Source organism: Rhinoraja longicauda, chromosome 21 (genome assembly GCF_053455715.1).
Source record: "Rhinoraja longicauda isolate Sanriku21f chromosome 21, sRhiLon1.1, whole genome shotgun sequence".
Lineage (NCBI taxonomy): Eukaryota > Metazoa > Chordata > Chondrichthyes > Rajiformes > Arhynchobatidae > Rhinoraja > Rhinoraja longicauda.
The window spans coordinates 9,993,048-10,018,033 of record NC_135973.1 but is presented as its reverse complement, the minus strand read 5'-3'; the positions used below and the strand labels follow the sequence as shown (position 1 = coordinate 10,018,033).

General features: G+C 48.0%; 1 protein-coding gene across 2 annotated transcripts in view; it reads left to right on the top strand.

Moving 5' to 3' along the window:
* rhbdf1a (rhomboid 5 homolog 1a (Drosophila)) overlaps nucleotides 1-24,986 on the top strand; it is a 270,605-nt gene that overhangs the window by 172,992 nt on the left and 72,627 nt on the right. The window contains exons 4-5 of one of the 2 annotated variants that reach the window (XM_078418444.1): nucleotides 4,204-4,334; nucleotides 17,339-17,440. In XM_078418444.1, the coding sequence (XP_078274570.1) occupies nucleotides 4,204-4,334; nucleotides 17,339-17,440 (233 nt within the window). The remainder of the gene's footprint in view (nucleotides 1-4,203; nucleotides 4,335-17,338; nucleotides 17,441-24,986) is intronic. The other variant, XM_078418445.1, reaches the window with a different exon arrangement.

The window sequence follows — 24,986 nt, the reverse complement described above, 5'->3', positions numbered from 1 at the left end:
AACTCCGCCATTCAATCATGGCTGACCTGTCTCTCCCTCCTAACCCCATTCTACTCCCTTCTCCCCATAACCTCTGACACCTGTACTGATCAAGAATTTTGCCTAGAAATAGCTTGTCTATTCTTTGACATCTGCAGGTAGAAACTGTAGTTAGAAATACTCCTCGCACAACTTTCTAAAATGTTTAATGATCGGAAACATCCTGACCACAGTGCGAGTGTGTGGGGTGATGCTGGTCGGTACGGACTCGGTGGGCCGAAGGGCCTGTTTCCTCACTGTATCTCTAAAGTAAAACTAGACTATACTAAACCTGGCTCGTTATCTAGGCTAGCAGTTGCCCTAATCTCTCCTCCTCTAACCTGGAGAAACTTGATTCCATAAGGGTACACGTGAAACAGTGGGACAGACAATATACACTGACTGTGCCAAAAACTCCCACATCCTATAAAATAGATTCAGTAGGAATTGGAGATGGAGTGCTTTCATACTTCTGTCCTCCTCTTTCCAGTGCTACGCCCTTGGACTAGTTCCCTTCTCTCTCCCACGCCTGGCTTGTGTTTGCAGTTTGAAGTTGGATGCATGAGGACACGTGGCCTTTAGCCAGCGAGGCTCCTTACTGCTGCTGTAACTTCCCCACCATTCACACTGACTGTGAGCAGCAGCCAGGGCTCTCTCTCTCTCCCTCTCTCCCTCTCCCTCTCTCCCTCTCTCTCTCTCCCTCTCTCTCTCCCTCTCTCTCTCCCTCTCTCTCTCCCTCTCTCTCTCTCTCTCTCTCCCTCCCTCCCTCCCTCCCTCCCTCCCTCCCTCCCTCCCTCCCTCCCTCCCTCCCTCCCTCCCTCCCTCCCTCCCTCCCTCCCTCCCTCCCTCCCTCCCTCCCTCCCTCCCTCCCTCCCTCCCTCCCTCCCTCCCTCCCTCCCTCCCTCCCTCCCTCCCTCCCTCCCTCCCTCCCTCCCTCCCTCCCTCCCTCCCTCCCTCCCTCCCTCCCTCCCTCCCTCCCCTTCCCCCTCACTCCCCTTCTCCCTCCCTCCCTCCCTCACTCCCCTTCCCCCTCACTCCCCCTCCCTCCCTCTTTCCCTCCCCCTCACTCCCCTTCCCCCTCACTTCCCCTCACTCCCCCTCCCTCCCTCTTTCCCTCCCCCTCCTTCCTTCTCTCCCTCTCTCTCTATTTTTCCAAAAGACCGTTTCATTTCCTCGTGAGCCCACAGGAGCAAGGCTGGAAATAGTTCCAAAAATACTTGGCGCACGGCTGCAGTTCCTCCAGCAAACTATTTAAAAACTTGGACGGGTAGCAACAGGAGTTGGACATTTCATCTGGTCTGTGCATCGCGCCCGCAGTGCCAGGGGAGGAATGCCTCGCCAACAGGTGCCAACGTCTGAGAATGAAGGAGAGGCACTTCCTGCTGTCGCTCGACTGGCTGCCCAGAGGAGTTTCGGAGGGAAAACGGGATGAAAATATGTCCTTTAGCCGGCGGAGTTAGTTAGTATTCTCTTTGCCCTGCAACTGGGGTTTCATGAACTGACACACGACAAGAGTTTCTGAAACAAGGTTTTTCAATTTACAAATTCATAAGGTGGAAGAGCAGAATTGGTCCATTCAGCCCATCAGGTCTACTCTACCAGTCAATCATGGCTGGTCTGTCTTTCCCTCTCAACCCCATTCTCCCCATAACCCCCGTACTTATCCAGAATCTGTCAATCTTCGCCTTCAAAAATATCCATTGACTTGGCCTCCACAGCCGCCTGTGGCAATGTAACAAAAAGGAACTGCAGATGATGGTTTATACCCAAGATAGACACAAAATGCCAGAGTAACAGTATAACAGTATAACAGAGCTTTATTTGTCGTTCGGTACCGAAGTACCGAACGAAACTACATAGCAGTCATAGAAAAAAAAGAACACAAGACACATAGCCCCAACACAAACGTCCATCACAGTGACTCCAAACACCCCCTCACTGTGATGGAGGCAACAAAACTTCCACTCTCTTCCCCACGCCCACGGACAGACAGCTCGTCCCCGACCGACCCGCACAGTCCCCGCAAGGGGATGGAAGTCCCCCCGGCCAAATCGCACCGGGCGCTGAAACGTCTCGCGGCCGAGCTGGGCGATGAAAGGCCCCGCGACCAAGCCTTGCGCAGCTAAGTCCCGTGGTCGAGCCGCACCAGCGATGTAAAGTCCCGCAGCCGAGCCGCACCGGGCGATGTTAAGTCCCGCAGCCGAGCCGCACCAGGCGATGTAAAGTCCCGCAGCCGAGCCGCACCAGCGATGAAAAGTCCCGTGGTCGAGCAGCACCAGCGATGTAAAGTCCCGCAGCCGAGCCGCACCGGGCGATGTTAAGTCCAGCGGCCAAGCCGCACCGGGCGATGTAAAGTCCCGCGGCCGAGCCGCACCGGGCACTGTTAAGTCCCGTGGTCGAGCCGCACCAGCGATGTAAAGTCCCGCGGCCGAGCCGCACCGGGCACTGTTAAGTCCCGTGGTCGAGCCGCACCAGCGATGTAAAGTCCCGCAGCCGAGCCGCACCGGGCGATGTTAGGCCCCGCAGCCGAGCCGCACCCCGCGCCGTGAGGAAGAGAAAAGTTTCCCCCACCCCCCCCCGCCACCCCCCACCCACACCACCACCCCCCACACATACACAACCAAAAAAAATACAAAAACCATCCCAACACCGACACACAGGCAGCGGCAGACTGCTAGCGAGCCGCTGCCGGTAGGCGCCGCCACTTCCAGTGGGTCAGGTAGCATCTCTGGATTAAATGGACAGGCGACGTTTTGGGTTGGAACCCTTCTTCAAACTTCAGAAGCCTTCAGATTTTTAGGTTAATTGGTTTCGGTAGAAAGTGTAACTTGTCCCTCGTGTGTAGGATAGTGTTAGTGTACGGGGTCATCCCTGGTTGGCGTGGACTCGGTGGGCCAAAGGGCCTCTTTCCGCACTGTATCTCAATGTAGTTTAGAGATACAGCGTGGAAACAGGCCCTTCGACCCACCAAGTCCACGCCGACCAGCGATCCCCGCACACTTGCACTATCCTACACACACTAGTGACAATTTGCAGTTATACCACGCCAATTAACTTTTTTAAAACGGTACGTCTTTGGAGTGTGGGAGGAAATCGGAGCACCCGGAGAAAACCCGCGCAGGTCACGGGGAGAGCGTGCAAACTCCGTACAGACTGCACCGGTAGTCAGGATCGATCCCGGGTCTCTGGTGCTGTGAGGCAGCAACTCTACCGCTGCGCCACCGTGTCGCCAGTATCTCTAAATCCTAAAGCAAAGTTTCTTTCTTCTTTCTTTCTATCATTTTATTTCGTACATGTTAGACAATAGACAATAGACAATAGACAATAGGTGCAGGAGTAGGCCATTCAGCCCTTCGAGCCAGCACCGCCATTCAATGCGATCATGGCTGATCACTCTCAATCAGTACCCCGTTCCTGCCTTCTCCCCATACCCCCTCACTCCGCTATCCTTAAGAGCTCTATCCAGCTCTCTCTTGAAAGCATCCAACGAACTGGCCTCCACTGTTAAAAGACATCAATTAAAAAACAAAATAAACAAAAAAACAGAAGAAATACAAAGAATTTCATCCATTACTTAACGTCTTTACATGTGTGAAAAGGAGTAGGAAGAAGTGTGAACTTATTTAATCCTACCCCTATTCCCTAATCAATATTTATCAAGTATTATCTATAATAACTAATACCTAAAATACATATATAACTACATATATACTCACTCACACCTACAATCATATGAATATACCTATTTACACAATAATGTCTATATTAACTACATCTGATATATATACATACATTAGGCCAATCATATATATACATATATATACCCGACCATTTACATACAAAATATAAATACAAATATAGTCACCCACCCGTATAATAAGTCAGATATTAATACAAAAATACTCATACACCCTTATATGTTCATATAGATATACTTATTTAAATAATGATGTGTTATTATATGTAGACCCCTGGTGACTGTTAATCCTCCTCCTCACTGTACCTAGAAAAAATCATGTTGTTTATAAAAATGCAGTTTAAAGATGCAGTTTGAAAAAAACCCTTGCATACTATCCAGGTGATCGTACCATAATCAGTGCCACACGCAGTGCAAAAGAAATCATAAACAGAGTGCAGAATGTAGCTCCTTGGATGACAATAACTGTACTTTTGTTCTGTCCACAGCCTTTAAGGCACCAACTCTATGTGCGAAGTGTCAGCATGCCACCTGAGAGCACATGGGGACCATCTCTACCAAATGAACAGAGGCGACCCACTTTCCAGAGGCAGACCTCAATAACCCAGACCATCAAAAGGTAAGGCAAGGCTGGAGATCTTTTACAGTTGCATTCAAGTTGCCAGTGAGGCATTCAGCCCTGAGCTCTCGTGTGTTACAGAGCAGACAGGAACAGAGTTTAGTTTAGTTTGGTTTCAGTTTCGAGATACAGCACGGAAGCAGGGCCTTTGGCCCACCCAGTCCGCACTGACCAGCGATCCCCGCACGTTAATGCCACCCTACACTTACACTAGGGACAATTTACACTTATACCAAGCCAATTAACCTACAAACCTGTATGCCTTTGGAGTGTGGGAGGAAACCGAAGATCTCGGAGAAAACTCGCGCGGTCATGGAGAGAACGTACAAACTCCGTGCAGACGGCGCCCGTAGTCGGGATCAAACCCAGATCTCTGTAAGGGAACAACTCTACCGCTGCACCATCGTGCCAGCAGGTGATGTGGACAGTGTGGTTTGGCACCTCCTCACACTAGACAATAGACAATAGGTGCAGGATTCGGCCCTTCGAGCCTGTACGCACCGCCATTCAATGTGATCATGGCTGATCATTCTCAATCAGTACCCCGTTCCTGCTTTCTCCCCATACCCCCTGACTCCGCTATCCTTAAGAGCTCTATCTAGCTCTCTCTTGAATGCATTCAGAGAATCGGCCTCCACTGCCCTCTGAGGCAGAGAATTCCACAGATTCACAACTCTCTGACTGAAAACGTTTTTCCTCATCTCTGTTCTAAATGGCCTACCCCTTATTCTTAAACTGTGGCCCCTGGTTCTGGACTCCCCCAACATTGGGAACATATTTCCTGCCTCTAATGAGTCCAACCCCTTAATAATCTTGGGGTCACACCTCTGTCATTGTTTCGTGTCGGTGTTTGCGCTGGGTTTTGGCTCCACCACCAGAACCACCCTTAAGACGCCCCCCTCAAATATCATCTCCACACATGAACTTGCTTCTCGAGTGCTTGTACACTACTGAACAAAGCAGAATCTCAAATGGAAAATGAAGCAGGCTTTAGAAATGATTGACAGCTGTTTGTAAAGAACATTTATTTTATTTGAACATGTCCCCACGTTGATGCCACATTATGAATGCTTGGTTTTGAAGTGAATTGTCATAGAGTTGCAGACCATGGAAATGGACGCTATGCCATCTGTGCCAACCATGCTAATCCCACTTGCCTGCATTATTTCCATAGCCCTCTAGGCCTTGCTCTTTCACGTAGCAGTCCAGGTGCCTCTCAAATGTTAACTTGGAATGATTGACTTAACCTATCAAAATCTATGCACTTCCCAGTGTATGCTTCTTTTCATAATGTTGCTCCCCTTCTCCACTCTAATTCCAGTCAGCTTCTTGAAAGAGCTGCCAACTTCCCTGATCAGAAACTAACTGCTGTGCGATTTTCAGAACGCACTGACATTGTAACTGAGATCGTGCCATCATGAGCGCACAAATCTCTCAGCTTTCTCGTGTATCAGTCAAAAGCTCTATTTTGCATGTTACCCAGTCAAAATCAGATAATACTAAACATAAATACAATCAAGCCAAACTCAAGTACAATAGGTTGAGTGAAGGGAAAGGTGCAGGGTGTTGAAGTGCAGGCCAAGTTGGTCTAGATTTTTCTCATGTGGTGGTGTATCTGTGGAATTCATTGCCACAAGCGACTGTGGAGGCCAAGTCAATGAATATTCTTAAGGTGGAGATTGCCAGATTCTTGATCAGTACGGGTGTCGGGGGTTATGGGGAGAAGGTGGGAGAATGGGGTTGAGAGGGAGAGATGGACCAGCCATGATTGAATGGCGGAGTAGGCTCGATGGGCCAAATGGCCTAATTCTGCTCCTTGCACTTATAAACTCATCTTGTTCCTATGAGCCTTAGAAATGTCGTCTGCCATATCTTAGTAAAACGTTGAGTGAGTTGGTATGGAAGCAAAGGCATAGGAAATCCATGAGCTTAGTTTGCAATGAATCTGTTGCCTAAGTGTAGAAAGTTACTTAGGAACTGACCAGCCTGGGTTCCTGATGGGACCAGATATTGATTGGGGACGATCAGCCATGATCACAATGAATGGCGGTGCTCGCTCGATGGGCCGAATGGCCTCCTCCTGCACCTATTTTCTATGTTTCTATGTTTCTATATGTCACCCTGCTTCAATGTTGTATTCACTCCAACTTTGGGCTTGATCATAAAAGATGACAAAAGATGACTGTTCTCCTTTACCAATGAAAATGTATGAGTGAGTATTAACTAGCCTTTTTTTAAGCTTTAAAATAATTAAAATTAAAATTATGGAATGAAGGTAATGCATAATGAGATGGCCATAAATTGACTGGCCTTGTGTGCCATACATTTCCTTTTGAATTAATTGGGGGAAGAGCAGTGAATGGGAAAGCCAACTGCTGAATCTAAGTTAATTGCATGCTATCTCGAAGCAAATTATTATTTTTTTAAATCAATGGAATTGAAAACCATTCAGTTTACAAGACAATGTACAATTTCAGAGTTTAAAAAAAATTCTGATATAAAATCAGTTAAGTTGTGTCAATTCCAAGACATCTTAGTTTGGGAAGTAATCTTCCATTTCCTGTGTGTGTATATATATGCACACGCGCGCACACACGCGCACACACGAACACACGAACACACGAACACACGAACACAAACACGTGTGTTTGTGTTCGTGTGTGCGTGCGTTCGTGTGTGCGTGTGTGCGTATACACACACACACACAGGAAATGGAAGATTACTTCCCAAACTAAGATTTTTTATATATATATATATATATATATATTTATATATATTTATATATATAAAATCATAACACTTGGGACAATGGTGATATTGCTTGCTTAGTAACTTGAAATGACAAACTCTTGCCACAAGATGGACCTCCTAAGACAGTCTTCCACCCTAGATCAACTAACAGGATGCCCTGGGGATGCAAATGCTGGAACCTTGAGCAAAACAAAATGCTGTAGGAACTCGCCAAGCCCAGCAGCATCTGTGAAGAGGAAGGGACAGGTTACGTTTTGGGTCCACACAAGGGACAATTTACAATTCTTACCAAAGCCAATTAACCTACAAACCCTGTCTTCTCCGGTGTGTGGGAGGAAACCGAAGCTTCCGGGGAAAACCCACGCAGGTTACGGGGAGAACGTACAAACTTCGTACAGACAGCACCTGTGGTCTCTGGCGCTGTGAGGCAGCAACTTTACCGCTGCGCCACCTTGCCATGCCACTGTGGATGGCTTCATTGTAATCATGTATAGTCTTTCCGCTGACTGGGTAGCACACAACTAGACAGCTGCGAAGATAAGATCATAAGTGATAGGAGTAGCATTAGGCCATTCGGCCCATCAAGTCTACTCTGAAATTCAATCACGAGCTGATCGATCTCTTCCCCCTCAACCCCCATTCTGCCTTCTCCCCATAACCTCTGACACCCGTACTAATCAATAATCTGCCTATCTCTGCCTTAAATATATCATATCATATCATATCATATCATATATATACAGCCGGAAACAGGCCTTTTCGGCCCTCCAAGTCCGTGCCGCCCAGCGATCCCCGTACATTAATACTATCCTACACCCACTAGGGACAATTTTTACATTTACCCAGCCAATTAACCTACATACCTGTACGTCTTTGGAGTGTGGGAGGAAACCGAAGATCTCGGAGAAAACCCACGCAGGTCACGGGGAGAACGTACAAACTCCTTACAGTGCAGCACCCGTAGTCAGGATCGAACCTGAGTCTCCGGCGCTGCATTCGCTGTAAAGCAGCAACTCTACCGCTGCGCTACTGTGCCGCCCATCCACTGACTTGGCCTCCACAGCCTTCTGTGGCAAAGAATTCCACAGTTCCACCACCCTCTGACTAAAGAAATTCATCCTCATCTCCTTCCGAAAAGCACATCCTTTAATTCTGAGGCTATGACCTCTCGTCCTGGACTCTCCCACTAGCGAAAGCCTCCTCGCCTCATCCTCTCGACCCAAGCCTCTCACTGTACCTCGTCCCACGTGACAATGAAATGAATCTAAACTAAAAGTGTAAAAGGCATTCTCGCCCCTTAGTGCTGATCCAGCCACACTGAGGAAGCTTGGTGCTATCCAGGATATACCCTGTCCCTCAAACATACCCGTCTTCACCATGGACACGCTCTGTTTGCTGTCTAACCATCTCCAAGACACATGACACCAATCCCAAGCTTTCTCAGTCAACACTTTACGGATTTAACCCCTCTGCGATACTAAGTGAAAGGCAACATGCAGACAGCAACACTACCATCCATCCCCGTGGGAGGCTGCCTTGGAATTCCCTCCTTTTATCCCCCTGCTGATTTACCTCTTTCCTTCTCCAAGGTGCTCCTGAAAAATTTGCATCTTTCCTGAAGCATTTGGCCATTTGCCAGTCTTAATAATAATAATATATTCCTTTATTCGTCCCACACCAGGGAAATTTACAGTGTTACAGCAGCAAAGTGGATAGCAAGAGAGCAAGAGATCATTCAATATAAATAAAACATACATAAATTGTCATCAGTTTTCCATGTGTTCTTAGCTGTTATTGTTGACTCGTCTGCTGGGAGCAGTGCTGGTTGTGCAGTCTCACAGCAACGGGAAGGAAGGACCTCCTATATCTCTCCTTCACGCACTTGGGGTGAAGGAGTCTGTCACTGAAGGAGCTACTCAGTGCAGTGACAGTGTCCTGCATTGGGTGAGAGTCGTTGTCCAGCTTTGCCATCATCCTCCTCTCTCCCACCACCTGCACTGAGTCGAGGGGGCAACCCAGGACAGAACTGGCCTTCCTGACCAGCTTGTCAAGTCTCTTCCTTTCCGCCGCTGAGATGCTGCCTTTGCATTCGGTCTGTCGCATGTGCATGTGAATCTCCCAATGTTAAACCTGGGTGCAGAGGATAAAGAGAACAGCAGACAGCATAGTGAGCACACACCGACAGCGGATGTCACTTTAACGACATTGTGTGAACCGTGTGGACGCCAGGAACTGCAGATCCTGGAACCTTGAACAATACCACACACAGCGCTGGAGTAACTCAGCAGGTCAGGCAGCATCTCTGGAGAACAATAGACAATAGGTGCAGGAGGAGGCCAATCGGCCCTTCGAGCCAGCACCGCCATTCATTGTGATCATGGCTGATCATTCTCAATCAGTACCCCGTTCCTGCCTTCTCCATATACCCCCTGACTCCGCTATCCTTAAGAGCTCTATCTAGCTCTCTCTTGAATGCATTCAGAGAATTGGCCTCCACTGCCTTCTGAGGCAGAGAATTCCACAGATTCACAACTCTCTGACTGAAAACGTTTTTCCTCATCTCCGTTCTAAATAGCCTACCTCTTATTCGTAAAGTGTGGCCCCTGGTTCTGGACTCCCCCAACATTGGGAATATGTTTCCTGCCTCTAACGTGTCCAACCCCTTAATAATCTTATACGTTTCGATAAGATCCCCTCTCATCCTTCTAAATTCCAATGTATACAAGCCTAGTTGCTCCAGTCTTTCAACATAGGACAGTCCCGCCATTCCGGAAATTAACCTAGTAAACCTACGCTGCACGCCCTCAATAGCAAGAATATCCTTCCTCAAATTTGGAGATCAAAACTGCACACTGTACTCCAGGTGCGGTCTCACTAGGGCCCTGTACAACTGCAGAAGGACCTCTTTGCTCCTATATTCAACTCCCCTTGTTATGAAGGCCAACATTCCATTGGCTTTTTTCACTGCCTGCTGTACCTGCATGCTTCCTTTCAGTGACTGATGCACTAGTATTTTTGAGAGAGAGAAACAAGGAACTGCAGATGTTGGTTCATAAAAGAAAAAGTGCTGGAGTAACTCAGCGGGTCAGGCAGCATCTCTGGAGAACATGGATAGGTGACGTTTTGTGTCGGGACCCTTCCTTGCCTGCACCCACCAGCATATTAACAAAGTTCTTAGGGCTAACGGAATCGAGGGGTATGGGGAGAAAGCAGGAACTGGGTACTGATTTTGGATGATCAGCCATGATCATATTGCGGTGCTAGCTCGAAGGGCCGAATGGCCTACTCCTGCACCTAGTTTCTATGTTTCTTGCAATTTTGAGATTTGTTCGGCCGCAGGAACAAGTAGTGAAAGTGACGTGCCTTCAAAAATATTTGTCTCAATTCACTTCGTAAGTGGCGAATGCAAATCGTGTAGTTTGGCATTCCTCCCTCCCTGGTAGGAACAAGGAAGCACTGTGGACAAATTGATTTATCAAAGTTTAGGCCATCTGGGATTTAACATGCAGCAGCGAGTGTCTGCCTGCATTGGGGAAAAACAGCAGGATGACTAACTCGCTCCTGAACAAGTCCAGGCAAATCCCAGTTGGAACGCCAGCCCCATATGCAGCTGTCGAGTAAGCAAGTGGTAGTCAGGGTGGCAGTGTGAGAAGATGTCTCAGTCTCTTTGTTTGTGTATGGGTGGTCGCAGTGGATGTGACTAATTCATCCAGATGCAGTTTAGTTTAGAGATGCGGCGCAGAAACAGGTCCTTCGGCCCACCGGGTCCGCGCCTGCCATCGATCCCCGCACACTAACACTATCCCAGGGAAGATTTGTATTTATACCGAGCCGATTAACCTACAAACCTGTACGTCTTTGGAGTGTGGGAGGAAATGGAAGATCTCTGAGAAAATCCACGCGGTCACTGGGGGGCTGTACGAGCTCCGTACAGACGGCACCCGTAATCAGGATCGAACCCGGGTCTCTGGCGCCGTATGGCAACAACTCTAACGCTGCGCCAACATGCCACCCTGTCTCTGATTTAATTCCCTTCATGAGTCTCTGCCTTGCCTGCATGGCTGGACTGCATGTAATAAAAAGGAGTTGCAGATGCTAGTTTGTACCAGAGTTACACACAAAGTGCCGGAGTATCTCGGCGGCTCAGGCAGCACGGTGGCGCAGCGGTAGAGTTTCTGCCTTACAGCGCCAGAGACCCAGGTCCGATCCCGACTGCGGGTGCTGTCTATGTTGGGGGAGTCCAGAACAAGGGGCCACAGTTTAAGAATAAGGGGTAGGCCATTTAGAACGGAGATGAGGAAGAACTTTTTCAGTCAGAGAGTGGTGAAGGTGTGGAATTCTCTGCCTCAGAAGGCAGTGGAGGCCAGTTCGTTGGATGCTTTCAAGAGAGAGCTGGATAGAGCTCTTAAGGATAGCGGAGTGAGGGGGTATGGGGAGAAGGCAGGAACGGGGTACTGATTGAGAGTGATCAGCCATGATCGCATTGAATGGCGGTGCTGGCTCGAAGGGCTGAATGGCCTACTCCTGCACCTATTGTCTATTGTCTATATGGAGTTTGCACGTTCTCCCTGTGATCGCATGGGCTTTCCCCGGATGCTCCAGTTTCCTCCCACACTCCAAAAATGTGCGGGTTTCTAGGTTAAGTGGCTTCGGAAAAATTGTAAATTGTCCCTCGTATGTAGGATAGTGTTTGTGTACGGGATGATCACTGGTCAATGTGGGCTCGGGCAGATGGCCCTGTTTCCGCGCTGTATCTCTGAAGTCTAAATCTCTGGAGAAAATGGATAGGTGACATTCGTGTCTCTCTATGGCTGGACTACTGTTGGTTTCAGCGTGCAATCATTCTTTCTGACGCTTTTGGAATAAAACTACAGCCTTTAACAGTGTGACTGTGTTATATTAAAAACGCAGTCAAGTTGAGTCAATTTTATTTGTGTAGCACTTTTAAAAACAACCCACGTTGACCAAAGTGCTGTACATCAGTTCAGGTACTAAGAACGAACATACAATGGCACACAAACATAACAGCACATAGAAACATAGAATGTAGGTGCAGGAGTAGGCCATTCGGCCCTTCGAGCCTGCACTGCCATTCAATATGATCATGGCTGAATGCTGGAGTGGCACATACATAAACAGTTCACAGCGCCCCATTAGGGGGCCTCAAACGCTAGGGAGTAGAAATAAGTTTTGAGCCTGGACTTGAAGGAGTCGATGGAGGCTGGAGGCAGTTCTGATGGGGAGAGGGATGCTGCTCCACAGTCTAGGAGCTGCAACCGCAAAAGAGCGGTCACCCCTGAGCTTGAGCCTAGACCGCGGGATAGTCAGTACTGATAGTGCTGGAATAACTCGGTTGATCGGGCAGCCTCTCTGGTGGACATGGAAAGAAGTTACAGTCATAATCCAGTGTTGCTACACATGCCAAAAATGAGTTGCACAGCAAATGTTGTTGTTTAGCTGTTGTTGTTCTTGTTGTTGCATGCCCAGATCTTCTCAATACCCAGTGGGAGTTGAGCCAAGCACGATACCGGCTACAAAGTGTAGAAACGAGGAACTGCAGATGCCGGTTTACAAAAGAAGACAAATAGTGCTGGAGTAACTCCAAGGGTCAGGCAGCATCTCTGGAGAACATGGAAAAGGTGACATTTCGAGTCTGGACCCTTCTTCAGACTGGTGAAGGTTCCCGACCTGAAACGTCATCTATCCATGTTCTCCAGATATGCCGGCAGACTCCACCAGCACTTTTCTTTTCAAAAAATAAACTTTAATCATAAATTAGAAATCATACATACAAAAGAAGAACAGTGCAAAAACTCTTCCGACATTCACAGCATTTATACATTAATTGGATAGGACAGGTTGGGAGGGATATGGACCAAATGCTAGCAGGTGGGACAAGTGTAGCTGGGACATGTTGTCCGGTGTGGGCAAGTTGGGCTGAAGGGCCTGTTTCCACACTGTATCACTCTATGACTCCAATTATTGTTATCTTCAGTAGTGTTCACATATTTTGATCAGTACGTGTGTCACGGGTTATGGGGAGAAGGCAGGGGAATGGGTTGAGAGGGAAAGATAGATCAGCCACGATTGAATGGCAGAGTAGACTTGATGGGCCGAATGGCCTAATTCTGCTCTGACAATGTATGAGATATCCTTGTACCCTTGCTGCACTCCAGCACTTTGTCTTCTGCCTGTTAGGAAGTCTTCAAAGCAGTCGTTCAGCTGCTAACAACTTCTGCATCTCAAAATTTAGGTCATAAGGGATAGGAGTAGAATTAGGCCAGTCGGCCCATCAAGTCTACTCCGCCATTCAATCATGGCTGATCTATCTCTCCCTCCTAACCCCATTCTCCTACCTTCTCCCCATACCCTCTGACACCCGTTCTAATCAAGAATCTATCCATCTCTGCCATAAAAATATCCACTGACTTGGCCTCCACAGCCTTCTGTGGCAAAGAATTCCGCAGATTCACCACCCTCTGACCAAAGAAATTTCTCCTCATCTCCTTCCTAAAAGAACGTCCTTTAATTTTGAGGCTATGACCTCTGAAGATTTAACTCCTACCAAAGTGGTTACATTACATCCAGTGTAACTAGACGTTAATTTAGCGCTCCATCGTTCCTTATAAAGAACGAAGCCCTGTGGGTACAAAACGATGAGCCTGCTCTGAATGTATATATAATCTCGCAAAGCATTTGAATGGGATTTGGGAGGAAATGACTGTAGCCTCTGGGAGGTTCTAAAGGGGCAACCCATTGGTATGAATATTGATTCCGCTAATTTCCCTCTGGAAGGTGACTCCGGACTGTCAAAGCAGCCACAGCAAGACATAAAAACAGCTTTTTTCCACGACGGATAGTTCTACTCAATAACCAAAGTCTGTAATCTCTTTTTTTGCCCTGGTCTATTTTCGCCCACATTTTTAGACCGTAATAGTGTATCCTTATTGTTTCGATGTTTTATTCTTAATTGTTAACTGTATGTTTGTGTTGTCATTTGTGAGCGGAGCACCAAGGCACATTCCTTGTATCTGCATACTTGGCCAATAAACTTATTCATTTCTTCATTAAGTAACCCCTCGCATTCCCTCTCTCTCCGTCCCTCCCCGCCCTAGTCGGCCAACTAGTTTCACTGTCATCCTGTTGAGTTTCACTGTCTGCATAACTTATCACCTAGCCCACAGACAACAATGGACCACAGGAGGCTCCACCTTTCCTTGATCATCGTTACTTTTTTTGCATATCTTTCATTCATTTGTTCTACGTCTCTCTATATCACCATTTATATATCTCTCGTTTCCATTTCCCCTAACTCTCAGACTGAAGAAGTGTCTCAGCACAACCTGTTGAGGGCGCTAAAATGTTTTCAAGGAACTCATCAAAGGAATAGATCGGGTAGACGCACAGTCTCTTGCTCAGAGTAGGGGAGTCGAGAACCAGAGGACATGGGTTTAAGATGAAAGGGGAAAGATTTAATAGGAATCTGAGGGGTAACCTTATCACAAAAAGGGTGGTGGGTGTATGGAACGAGCTGCCGGAGGAGGTAGTTGAGGCAGGGACTATCGCAACGTTGAAGAAACAATTAGTGTCGGAAGGAACTGCTGGAGTAATTCATCGGGACAGGCAGCATCTCTGGAGAGAAGGAATGGGTGACGTTTCGGGTCGAGACTTCAAGTACATGGATAGGACAGGTTTGGAGGGGTATGGACTCAACGCAGGTAGTTGGGACTAGTGTAGAGGGACATGTGGGTCAGTGTTGGCAAGTTGGGCCTGTTTCCACTCTGACTCATCATGTTTAACAAAACTGAAATCATCTCTGCTATTTAGCTAGTCTCGTTAACATTTTGAATTTGTCTCTTTGGCCTCATTCTCTTTAAACAGTTAAGAGAATCTATTTTATTTTTTTTGGAAGCTAGCTGTTTATTCCTGGGCGCTGCTGAAACTGAAATGTTGTGGGAGTTTTTGATCCAATTCCAGTAAGATCTTTTTTTTTTTTTAATTCCTGGTTGGTCGAATTGAAAGCATTTAAATATCTTGGCATTCTGTGCAACATTTGCAGAATAGAGTTAGAGTGGGGCTGCCTCTTGTCACAAGCGGCAGCAGGCCTGGTTCAAGAGTCGACAAGTGTTTTATTGTCATACGAGACCAAGTGAACCCGTTGGGCCCAAACCTCTCCAGCATTGGTGCAGCACCATCTCCCCCCCTCTCCCCACTCCGCCCCTCCCCCTTCCCCTCCCCCTTCACTTCTCCCCCACTCCACCCCCCCCCTTTCCTCCCTCCTCCTTCCCCCCCTCCCTCCCACCCTCCCTCCCTAGGAGATAGATTTAAACTTTAAAATGTGAATAACTTTAAAAATATAACACCGATTTCAATTAAACCTCTTCCATTAGCACAGTGAGTAAGGTGGGCCTAAAATAGTTGCACTATCGTGTACCGTTTTGGCTGTAGTTCAGGAACAAACAAACAAACAAACAAGAATTTTAGTATATAGATGTCCCACATAGAGCAATGAAATTCAGAGAGTTGTGAATCTGTGGAATTCTCTGCCTCAGAAGGCAGTGGAGGCCAATTCTCTGAATGCATTCAAGAGAGAGCTGGATAGAGCTCTTAAGGATAGCGGAGTCAGGGGGTATGGGGAGAAGGCAGGAACGGGGTACTGATTGAGAATGATCAGCCATGATCACATTGAATGGCGGTGCTGGCTCGAAGGGCCAAATGGCCTCCTCCTGCACCCATTGTCTATTGTCATACTTGCAGCAGTACAGCAGAATATGTAACCACGCATTATGGGCTGCACAGTGGCACAATCGCTGCCTGACAGCGCTTACAGCGCCCGAGACCCTGTAGGACCACGGAGGAAGTGTGGGTAAATGGGATAAGTATACTGCCATCGGTTTATTATTATTGCACTTACCGAGATACAGTGAACACTATTTGAATGCTTCCTCGGGGAGAAGGAATAGGTGACATTTTGGGTTGGAACCCGTCTTTAATGTAATTAAAGGGCATGGATAGGACAGGTTTGGAGGGGTATGGACCAAATGCGTAGGTTCAAGGTGAAGGGGAGAAGATTTAATAGGAATCCGAGGGGTAGGTAACTTTTTCAAACAGAGGGTGGTGGGTGTACGGAACAAGCTGCCAGAGGAGGTGGTTGAAACTGGGACTATCCCATCGTTTAAGAGACAGTTGGACAGGTGTATTGATAGGACAGGTTTGGAGGGTTATGGACCAAGTGGGACTAGTGTAGCTGGGACATTGTTGGCCGGTGTGGGCGAGTTGGGCCGAAGGGCCTGTTTCCACACTGTACCACTCTATGACTTTATAACTTAATTGACACTTGTCGCAATGTGTTTCTGGTTCAAAACCTTCTGTTATAATGTGGGCTGCTGCAATGTTGTGCTGAGAAATGTGGTTGACCCCTACCATTGGCAACGAACTTTCACGCAAGATGATGCCAATTTGAACATGCAATGTGCTCGTTTAACTGCATTGAGGACCACCGGAAGTGATGCCCGGCAAGGGAAGAGAACATTGACGACATTCCCTTCCCCGCGGCGAACAATGGACCATTCTACATCTCCTTGCCCATCCTCTGCTTTGACCGGTGTAGGACGGAACTGCAGTTGCTCGTTCACACCGAAGATAAACGCAAAATGCCGGAGTAACTCAGCGGGACAGGCGGCATCTCTGGAGAGAAGGAATGGGTGACGTTTCGGGTCTGTCGTATTCACACCTTACCCTACCATCTCTCTAGTCTCTCCCCCCCCCACCCCCCTCCCCTGACTCTCAGGGTTTCGACCCGAAACGTCACCATTTCCTTCCTTCCAGAGACGCTGCCTGGCCCGCTGAGTTACTCCAGCTTTTTGTGTCTATCTCAGGGTTTGCCTTAGTCCAGACCCTCTACCTGTGGCACCTGGAGCAAGGCGATGCAGCAGCCAAGTGCTTGTGGCAAAATAAAATCCAAGACATTCCAAACTATGAAGCAAGTCCAAAGCCCTGCTTCAAATATTCTTCAAATAAATTTGACAATCTGAGGATTTTGATTTTAGGATTCTTCACGAAACTTGTCAACCTGTGTCTCTTCTACCTTTGAGTGAAACATTTGCACTGTCCAATGTCTGGAGAAGTAGTCTGGATCTTTCTTTGTGTGCAGATAGTTGGCAATGATCGGGTTAATTCTCTTTTGTCCTTTGTCTTCCTCTTAAATCTGTCTATTTTCTTCCTTTTTCGCCTCATCTTTCCCACGAACCAAGGGTGCGGTTTGAAAGAATTAACACAATGCCTATAAAAGGTCACAGAGCCGGTAGGAGGCCACCGAAAAGACACCAGTCTTTCTCTGCCAGATCTTTGCTGAGGTACTGGTGTTGTTTTGTGCTTGGTGTGTACTGCATGGGGAATGGTATAAAGTTGTGGGAGGAGGGGGGTGGGGAGACACCACTGGCATTTAACGCACTTGCTCACGTGTGAACAGGAGAGCAACTCCGAGTTGCTGCTTCGTTTATGCATGAGACCTGCGCTATTGATCAGCAGCTTTAAATGGCAATGTTGTGCAGAGACCAAATTGTGACGTAAAGTTGGCAGCCATGACGACTGGTGCACAAACGCGCACGCACACACACACGCACACACATACACACACACACACACACACACACACACACACACACACACACACACACACACACACACACACACACACACACACACATGCACAGACACACACAGACACACACACACACACACACAGACACACACACACACAGACGCACACAGACACGCACACACATACCCACACACAGACACACACACATACCCACACACAGACACACACACAGACGCGCGCACACACACACACACACAGACACACACAGACACACACGCACACACAGACACAGACACACACACACACTCCACACACACACACACAGACGCACACACACAGACGCGCACACACACACACACACACACACACACACACACTCCACACACACACACACCCACACACACTCTGGAAGGCACACGTTGCTTTCTGTTCCATTCTAAATGTAACCATTTTAATTTGCACTGTGCAGCAGGGATGCGGGTGAACTTTGTCAATAGCTGCGACCTTAGAACATTTTGAAACCCCTTTTCTTTCCCCCCACCCCCCCCCCCCCCCCCCACCAAAGCGGCACAGTGGCGCAGCTGATAGATGCTGCCTCATGACGCTAGAGACCCCGGTTCGATCCTGACCTCGGGTGCTGCCTGTGAGGGGTTTGCACGTTCTCCCTGCGACCGCGTGGGTTTTCTCTGGGTGCTCCATCCCAAAGACGGGCGGGTTTGCAGGTTAATTGGCCCGAAGAGTAAATTGCCTTGAGTATTGAATGTAACATAGAAACATAGAAAATAGGTGCAGGAAGAGGCCATTCGGCCCTTCGAGCCAGCACATGGCTGATCATTCTCAATCAGTACCCTGTGCCTGCCTTCTCCCCATAATCCCTTGATTCCACTAGCCCCTAGAGCTCTATCTAACTCTCTCTTAAATTAATCCAGTGATTTGGCCTCCACTGGCCTCTGTGTCAGAGAATTCCACAAATTCACAACTCTCTAGGTGAAAAAGTTCCTTCTCACCTCAATTTTAAATGACCTCCCCTTTAATAGAAGACTGTGGCCCTTGGTTCTGGACTCCCCCAACATTGGGAACATTTTTCCTGCTTCTAGCTTGTCCGGCATCTAGCTTGTAAATGTGGGATAACATAGAACTGGCGTATGGGTGATCGATGGCTGGCATGGGCTAGGTGGGCCAAAGGGCCTGTTTCCATGCTCTATCTCGACACTAAAACCACCCCCACCCCCCAAATTTCAAATTCCCACTATTTTGGGATCTAATCTTCCCCCCGAAAGCGCACAACACTCCAGAAGCTGCGGAATAAAATATACATTCAAACTGAAAGTGTGCAATAAATTAAAACCGTAACCATTTTTTCCTGGTTTGATCCACATCAAAACAATGAGTGTCGTAATTGGATTTGAGCCGATTTGTAGGTAATATTGCCATTTGAAGCACCATCGAATGCCCCCTGTCATTTTACCACCGTTTTTATTATAGCTATGCAGTGTTGCATGTGGGCTGTTACTGGGCATGCATTTTATTTTCCTCTTCAAAGAAAAGTGGTTGCCTTTAGACCTTGCATGAACATGATAAAACATGCAGCTGTGGCAGTCACACAGTTCAAATCCTGAAACTAAACCGTTAAGAATTTTAATCGAGCGAAGGCAAAGATGGTCAGAGCTCCCAGAGTGTGTTACGCTGCTTTTGCATGTTGTGGACCGGACCGAGTGTTTAAATGAACTTATTTTGCCACCTGTGTTTAAAAGCACAGATGTGCAGGTTAAAATGCCCCTTTGTTTTCACCACAAAAATCTCTGGCATGCGAGTCAGAGGCCCACGTGACTTCCCAGGCGAGGTCTTGCCTCCTCACACACACACACACACACACACACACACACAAACACACACACACATGTTTTGCTCTCTCCAAGCCTTAAGAGGCCAGCTCTTTCATAGCTGCCGCCCTCGAACGTCACACCCGCCCGTATCCCGTGTCGGGCTAAAGAGTTGTGCGAGAACAACTGGAATAGGGAATGGCACAACTTAGCAAGACCAGTGTTTTGTCAGTCAAGGGATCAGCTGGGGAAAATGTCCGAAGTGAAACTCGAGTCTTGATTTAAAGTAGAACTTGGATGGCTTAAGACTTTTTAAACAAACACCAGGACTTGAATGAGTCATGATATCTTTATTGAGCAGGCATGCCTTCCCTGATATTGAGCAGGTACTGTGAACTGGATCTGTTTGTGTTGTCGTGATGTTTATTGTAAAATGTCTCGATCGTTCACTGAAATTATCTCGCTCTGTTCTGGTTTAAACATACATTCTTCGCCGTCTCTATTTTATCTGCAATGTGACCGCCTTTACATCTGATATTTATTTATCCCTGTCTGTCATTTCCTCAATGTGCTGTGATATTTCGACTGCTACAAAATTTGACTGCTATAAAATCACAAGAGGAATAGATCAGATAGATGCACAGAGGAGGGGAATCGAGGACCTGAGGACACGGGTTTAAGGTGAAGTGGAAAAGATTTAATAGGAATCTGAGGGGTAACTTTTTCACACAGAGGGTGGTGGGCGTACTGAACAAGCTGCCAGAGGAGGTTGTCGAGGCAGGGACTATCCCAACGTTTGAGAAACAGTTAGACAGGTACATGGATAGGACGGGTTTGGAGGGATATGGACCAAACACAGGCAGGTGGGGCTAGTGTAGCTGGGACATTTTGGTCGGTGTGGGCAAGTTGGGTCGAGGAGCCTGTTTCCACGCTGTATCACTCTATGACCATGACTCTATGCTCATTAAACTGCAGGATTATTGTTCAGATTAAATATTTGGCTGGATTGTATGTAGGTACATCGTGAGGCCACTGTGGCTCTGGGGTACGAGAGGTCATGGGGAACATCTGATTGTCTTCATTCTTTAGACTGTCTATTACAAACCCACTGACTCCCACAACTATCTCGACTACGTTTCTTCCCACCCCTGCTGCCTGCAAAGACTCTATCCCCGACTCCCAATTCCTCCGTCTACGCCGCATCTGCGCCCGAGATGAGGTGCTCCGTACCAGGACTTCTCCGATGTCCTCATTCTTCCCCTCTCCCATCATAGATGGGGCCCGCACTCGTACCTCCTCGCTACCCCGCAACTCCGCCCTTGCTCCCACTCCCCTCAGTCAAAACAGAGACAGAGTCCCCCTAGTCCTCACCTTCCACCCCATCAGCCGTCGCGTACAACACACAATCCGCCAACATTTTCGCCATCCCCTACGGGGTCCCACCACGAGCCACATCTCCCCATCTCCGCTGGTTTCTGCCTTCCGCAGAGGCCGCTCCCCCCGCAACTCCCTGGTTAACCCATCCCTTCCCATCCTTCCCACCCCCTCCCCAGGTACCTTCCCCAGCAGCCGCAGGAGATGCAACACCTGTCACTGTACCTCCTCCCTCGACTCCCTACGTCATCGCCTATATCTCTCGTTTCCCTTTCCCTTTCAGTCTGAAGAAGGATCTCGACCTGAAACGTCACCCATTCCTTCTCTCCAGAGATGCTGCCTGAGTTACTCCAGCTTTTTGTGTCCATCTTCGGTTTTGAACCAGCATCTACAGTTCCTTCCTACACAGGACATTGTCTTGTGGATCTGTACTTTCCTTTCAAGCTGCCCTTCATCACTGATGCAGTTTTTCTAACAGGTCGGGCTCAAGTCCTGTAATAATCAATCGGCAGCAGTTATTTTGCTGAATTCCTCATTGTGTCTCGGCAATTGTTCAGATGTTGGGCAGTTCAGAAATAAATAAATATCATTGAGAATTAGTTGTAAAGAGACGAGCTTGTTGTCCAGGAGTTGCCAATCCTTGTGATGTTGGAACCCAAGCTCAACACTGAAATATCGGTGTTCTTTGTTCTTTTAATTTAGTTTAATTTCATTTAGAGATACAGCCTGGAAACAGGCCCTTCGGCCCAACGAGTCCGCGCCGACCAGATATCCCTGCACATTAGCACTGTCCTGCACACGTACTGGGTACAATTTACAGTTTTACCGAAGCCAATTACCCTAATTAATTTAGTTTAGCTTCGAGACACAGCGTTGAAACAGGCCATTCGGCCCACCGAGTCTGCGCAGACCAACAATCACCCCTATATTAGTTCTATCCTGCACGCCAGGGCCAATTAACCTACTAACCTGTACGTTTTTGGAATGTGAGAGGAAACCAGTGCACCCAGTTCAGTTTAGTCTATTGTCACGTGTACCGAGGTACAGTGAAAATCACCCAGGTATAACCCATGCGGTCACGGGGAGACATACAAACTCCGTACAGGCACCACCCGTAGTCAGGATCGAACCCGGGTCTCCGGCGCTGAGGCAGCAACTCTACCACCGCCGTGCCGCCCTTAAGGCATCTGCTTCCAGATGGGGCAAAGCGTGAGCGGCAGTGTGGGCATCCAATGTTCACTCACAAAATGCTGGAGTAACTCAGCAGGTCAGGCAGCATCTCAGGAGAGAAGGAATGGTTGACGTTTCGGGTCGAGACCCTTCCTCACTTAGACTGTTCACTGTTAGTTTGCAACATAACAATGTTCTGTGTTCACTGTTGGTTTGCAACAACTAACAATGTTCATTGTTAGTTTGCAACATAAGTGTATTGGTGTGGTCCCCCAGTGGGTATTGTGAACAGCTGGGAATACTGGGCCCTCATCAGCCTTATTATTAGCATAGCTCGAGTTTGGACCGCTTCCAGCCACTGGCTGATGTAAACATTAGCTCCCATCTGCAGATGCTGCTGTGCCAGGCGGTTTCTGGGTTTTCTCTGCTTCACCATGTCGCTTTGCCCACCTCTTGTCGCGAGGCACTTTTCTCAAGGGCTACCATGTTTATTGAGGCCGGGTATCAGTCATCAAGTTAACTAACCCTCAAGCGACTTAGTTCACCGAGTGACCAAAAATGAATGTGTGTGGTTTTTATTGTCCGAGTGGCCCAGTGCAGAGTTGAGATCGCAACCTCCATCGACCTGTTGGCAGGTCCAGCTTCTTGTTGAGGTCGGAGTGGACCTGTGCCATAACCAACCTCTCGAAGCACTTCATCACCCCGGACGGCCGTGCCGTCAGTCGACCGGTCATTGAGGCACTTTACTCCTCGTGGGGACCGGTATTATTAATGACCCTTTACAGCAGGTGGGAACCTCAGACCTCAGTAATGACAGGTTGAGGATGCCCACGATAACTGTATGATCTTCTTACGTCGGCCTCTGCGACCGTGATTGTAATTCCATCTGGGGTTCTGAGTGTGGGGACCCAACACAGACAGTGGAGCACGTAGTCACCAGTTGCCCCAAATACCGCCCACCGAATGGTGAACGAGGTCTGATTGACCTGGGCGATGACACGTTGGGCCGGCTCGCCTCAATGGAGCTGCAGGTCTAAAAGACATAGGACAGAAGAAGAAGAAGGGGTTCTGAGTGCTTTGAAAAGGCTCATCAATGTTCTCCCTATCAAAGCGTGCATTGAATGCATTGAGGTCGTCTGGAAGTGATGCTTCGCTGTTGCCTGAGCTGCCCCCCCCCCCCCCCCCCCAAGTGTTGGTGGAGCTGCACTCCTCATTCGGCCAAGAATTTAATCATCGTTATGGCCCGTGCTTTATAGACGGTGGAAAGAGGTTGTGCTATTCCAGGTGTGGACCTCCACAAGGAGACTTGGCTTATCTGTGAGGTACAGGCACTCTCCTGATGCGAGAGGTTGACTGTGTTGTCTGCAGTTGGCTGGGTTCACACGCGATCAGCGTTTGACGACACTGGGCCTGTACTCGCTGGAGTTTAGAAGGATGAGAGGGGACCTCATTGAAACTTGCCGGATAGTGAAAGGCTTGGATAGATTGGACGCAGAGAGGATGATTCCACTAGTGGGAGAGCCCAGGACCAGAGGGCACAGCCTCAGAGTAAAAGGAAGCACCTTTACAAAGGAGGTGAGGAGGAATTTCTTGAGTCAGAGGGTGGTGAATCTGTGGAATTCATTGCCACTGACGGCTGTGGAGGCCAAGTCCTTGGGTACTTTTGAGGCAGAATAAGGATATCAAGGGTTATGGGAAGAAGGCAGGGGGATGGGGTTGAGAGGGAGACATAGATCAGCCATGATCGAATGGCGGAGTAGGCTCGATGGGCTGAATGGCCTAATTCTGCTCCTACAACTTAAGAACTTATGTCATGACAGGAATGTTGTTGACTACATCATGTCCCTGCTACCCATCTCCTCCCTCCCAGCTGTTTACAGAAGTCACTTGGGCTTTTAAGTCTGTGACAGCTCCTGGAGTCATCCCGTTAATTAATTCTCATCAGAGTTCTCTTTTATTCTCTCGCACATGGCCACTGGCACTCCCTCCAAACCCAGCTCCCTCCCAATCTACCTGGAGAAGCGGTGATTTATAGCAGCTACTTAACCTAACAGCCAGCAGCTGAGAGTGTTGATAATTATTCAGGCACGTCTGTTAAAATTTTTTTACATGTAAAACGATTTATAAAGTAGTTCAAAAATCCAGAATTTAAACAATTAAGTGAACTGAAGTTAAATAAAACCTTTAGTTTGTTCTTCACCTATTCAGTCTACTGTGCCCATTGTAACTTTATACATGGATCCCTTTCCCATTTAGACTTTTAGAGATACAGCGTAGAAACAGGCCCTTTGGCCCACTGAGTCCAAGCTGACCAGCGATCACCTGTACACTAACACTATCCTAATTTGCCAAATTTGAGGATATTCTTGCTATTGAGGGCGTGCAGCGTAGGTTTACTAGGTTAATTCCCGGAATGGCGGGACTGTCATATGTTGAAAGACTGGAGCGACTTGGCTTGTATACACTGGAATTTAGAAGGATGAGAGGGGATCTTATCGGAACGTATAAGATTATTAAGGGGTTGAACACGTTAGAGGCAGGAAACATGTTCCCAATGTTGGGGGAGTCCAGAACAAGGGGCCACAGTTTAAGAATAAGGGGTAGGCCATTTAGAACGGAGATGTGGGAAAACCTTTTCAGTCAGAGAGTTGTAAATCTGTGGAATTCTCTGCCTCAGAAGGCAGTGGAGGCCAATTCACTGAATGCATTCAAGAGAGAGCTAGATAGAGCTCTTAAGGATAGCGGAGTCAGGGGGTATGGGGAGAAGGCAGGAACGGGGTACTGATTGAGAATGATCAGCCATGATCACATTGAATGGCGGTGCTGGCTCGATGGGCTGAATGGCCTCCTCCTGCACCTATTGTCACCTGGTGAAAACCTCCATGGTCACAAGGAGAATGTGCAAACTCCGTATAGACAGCACCCGTGATC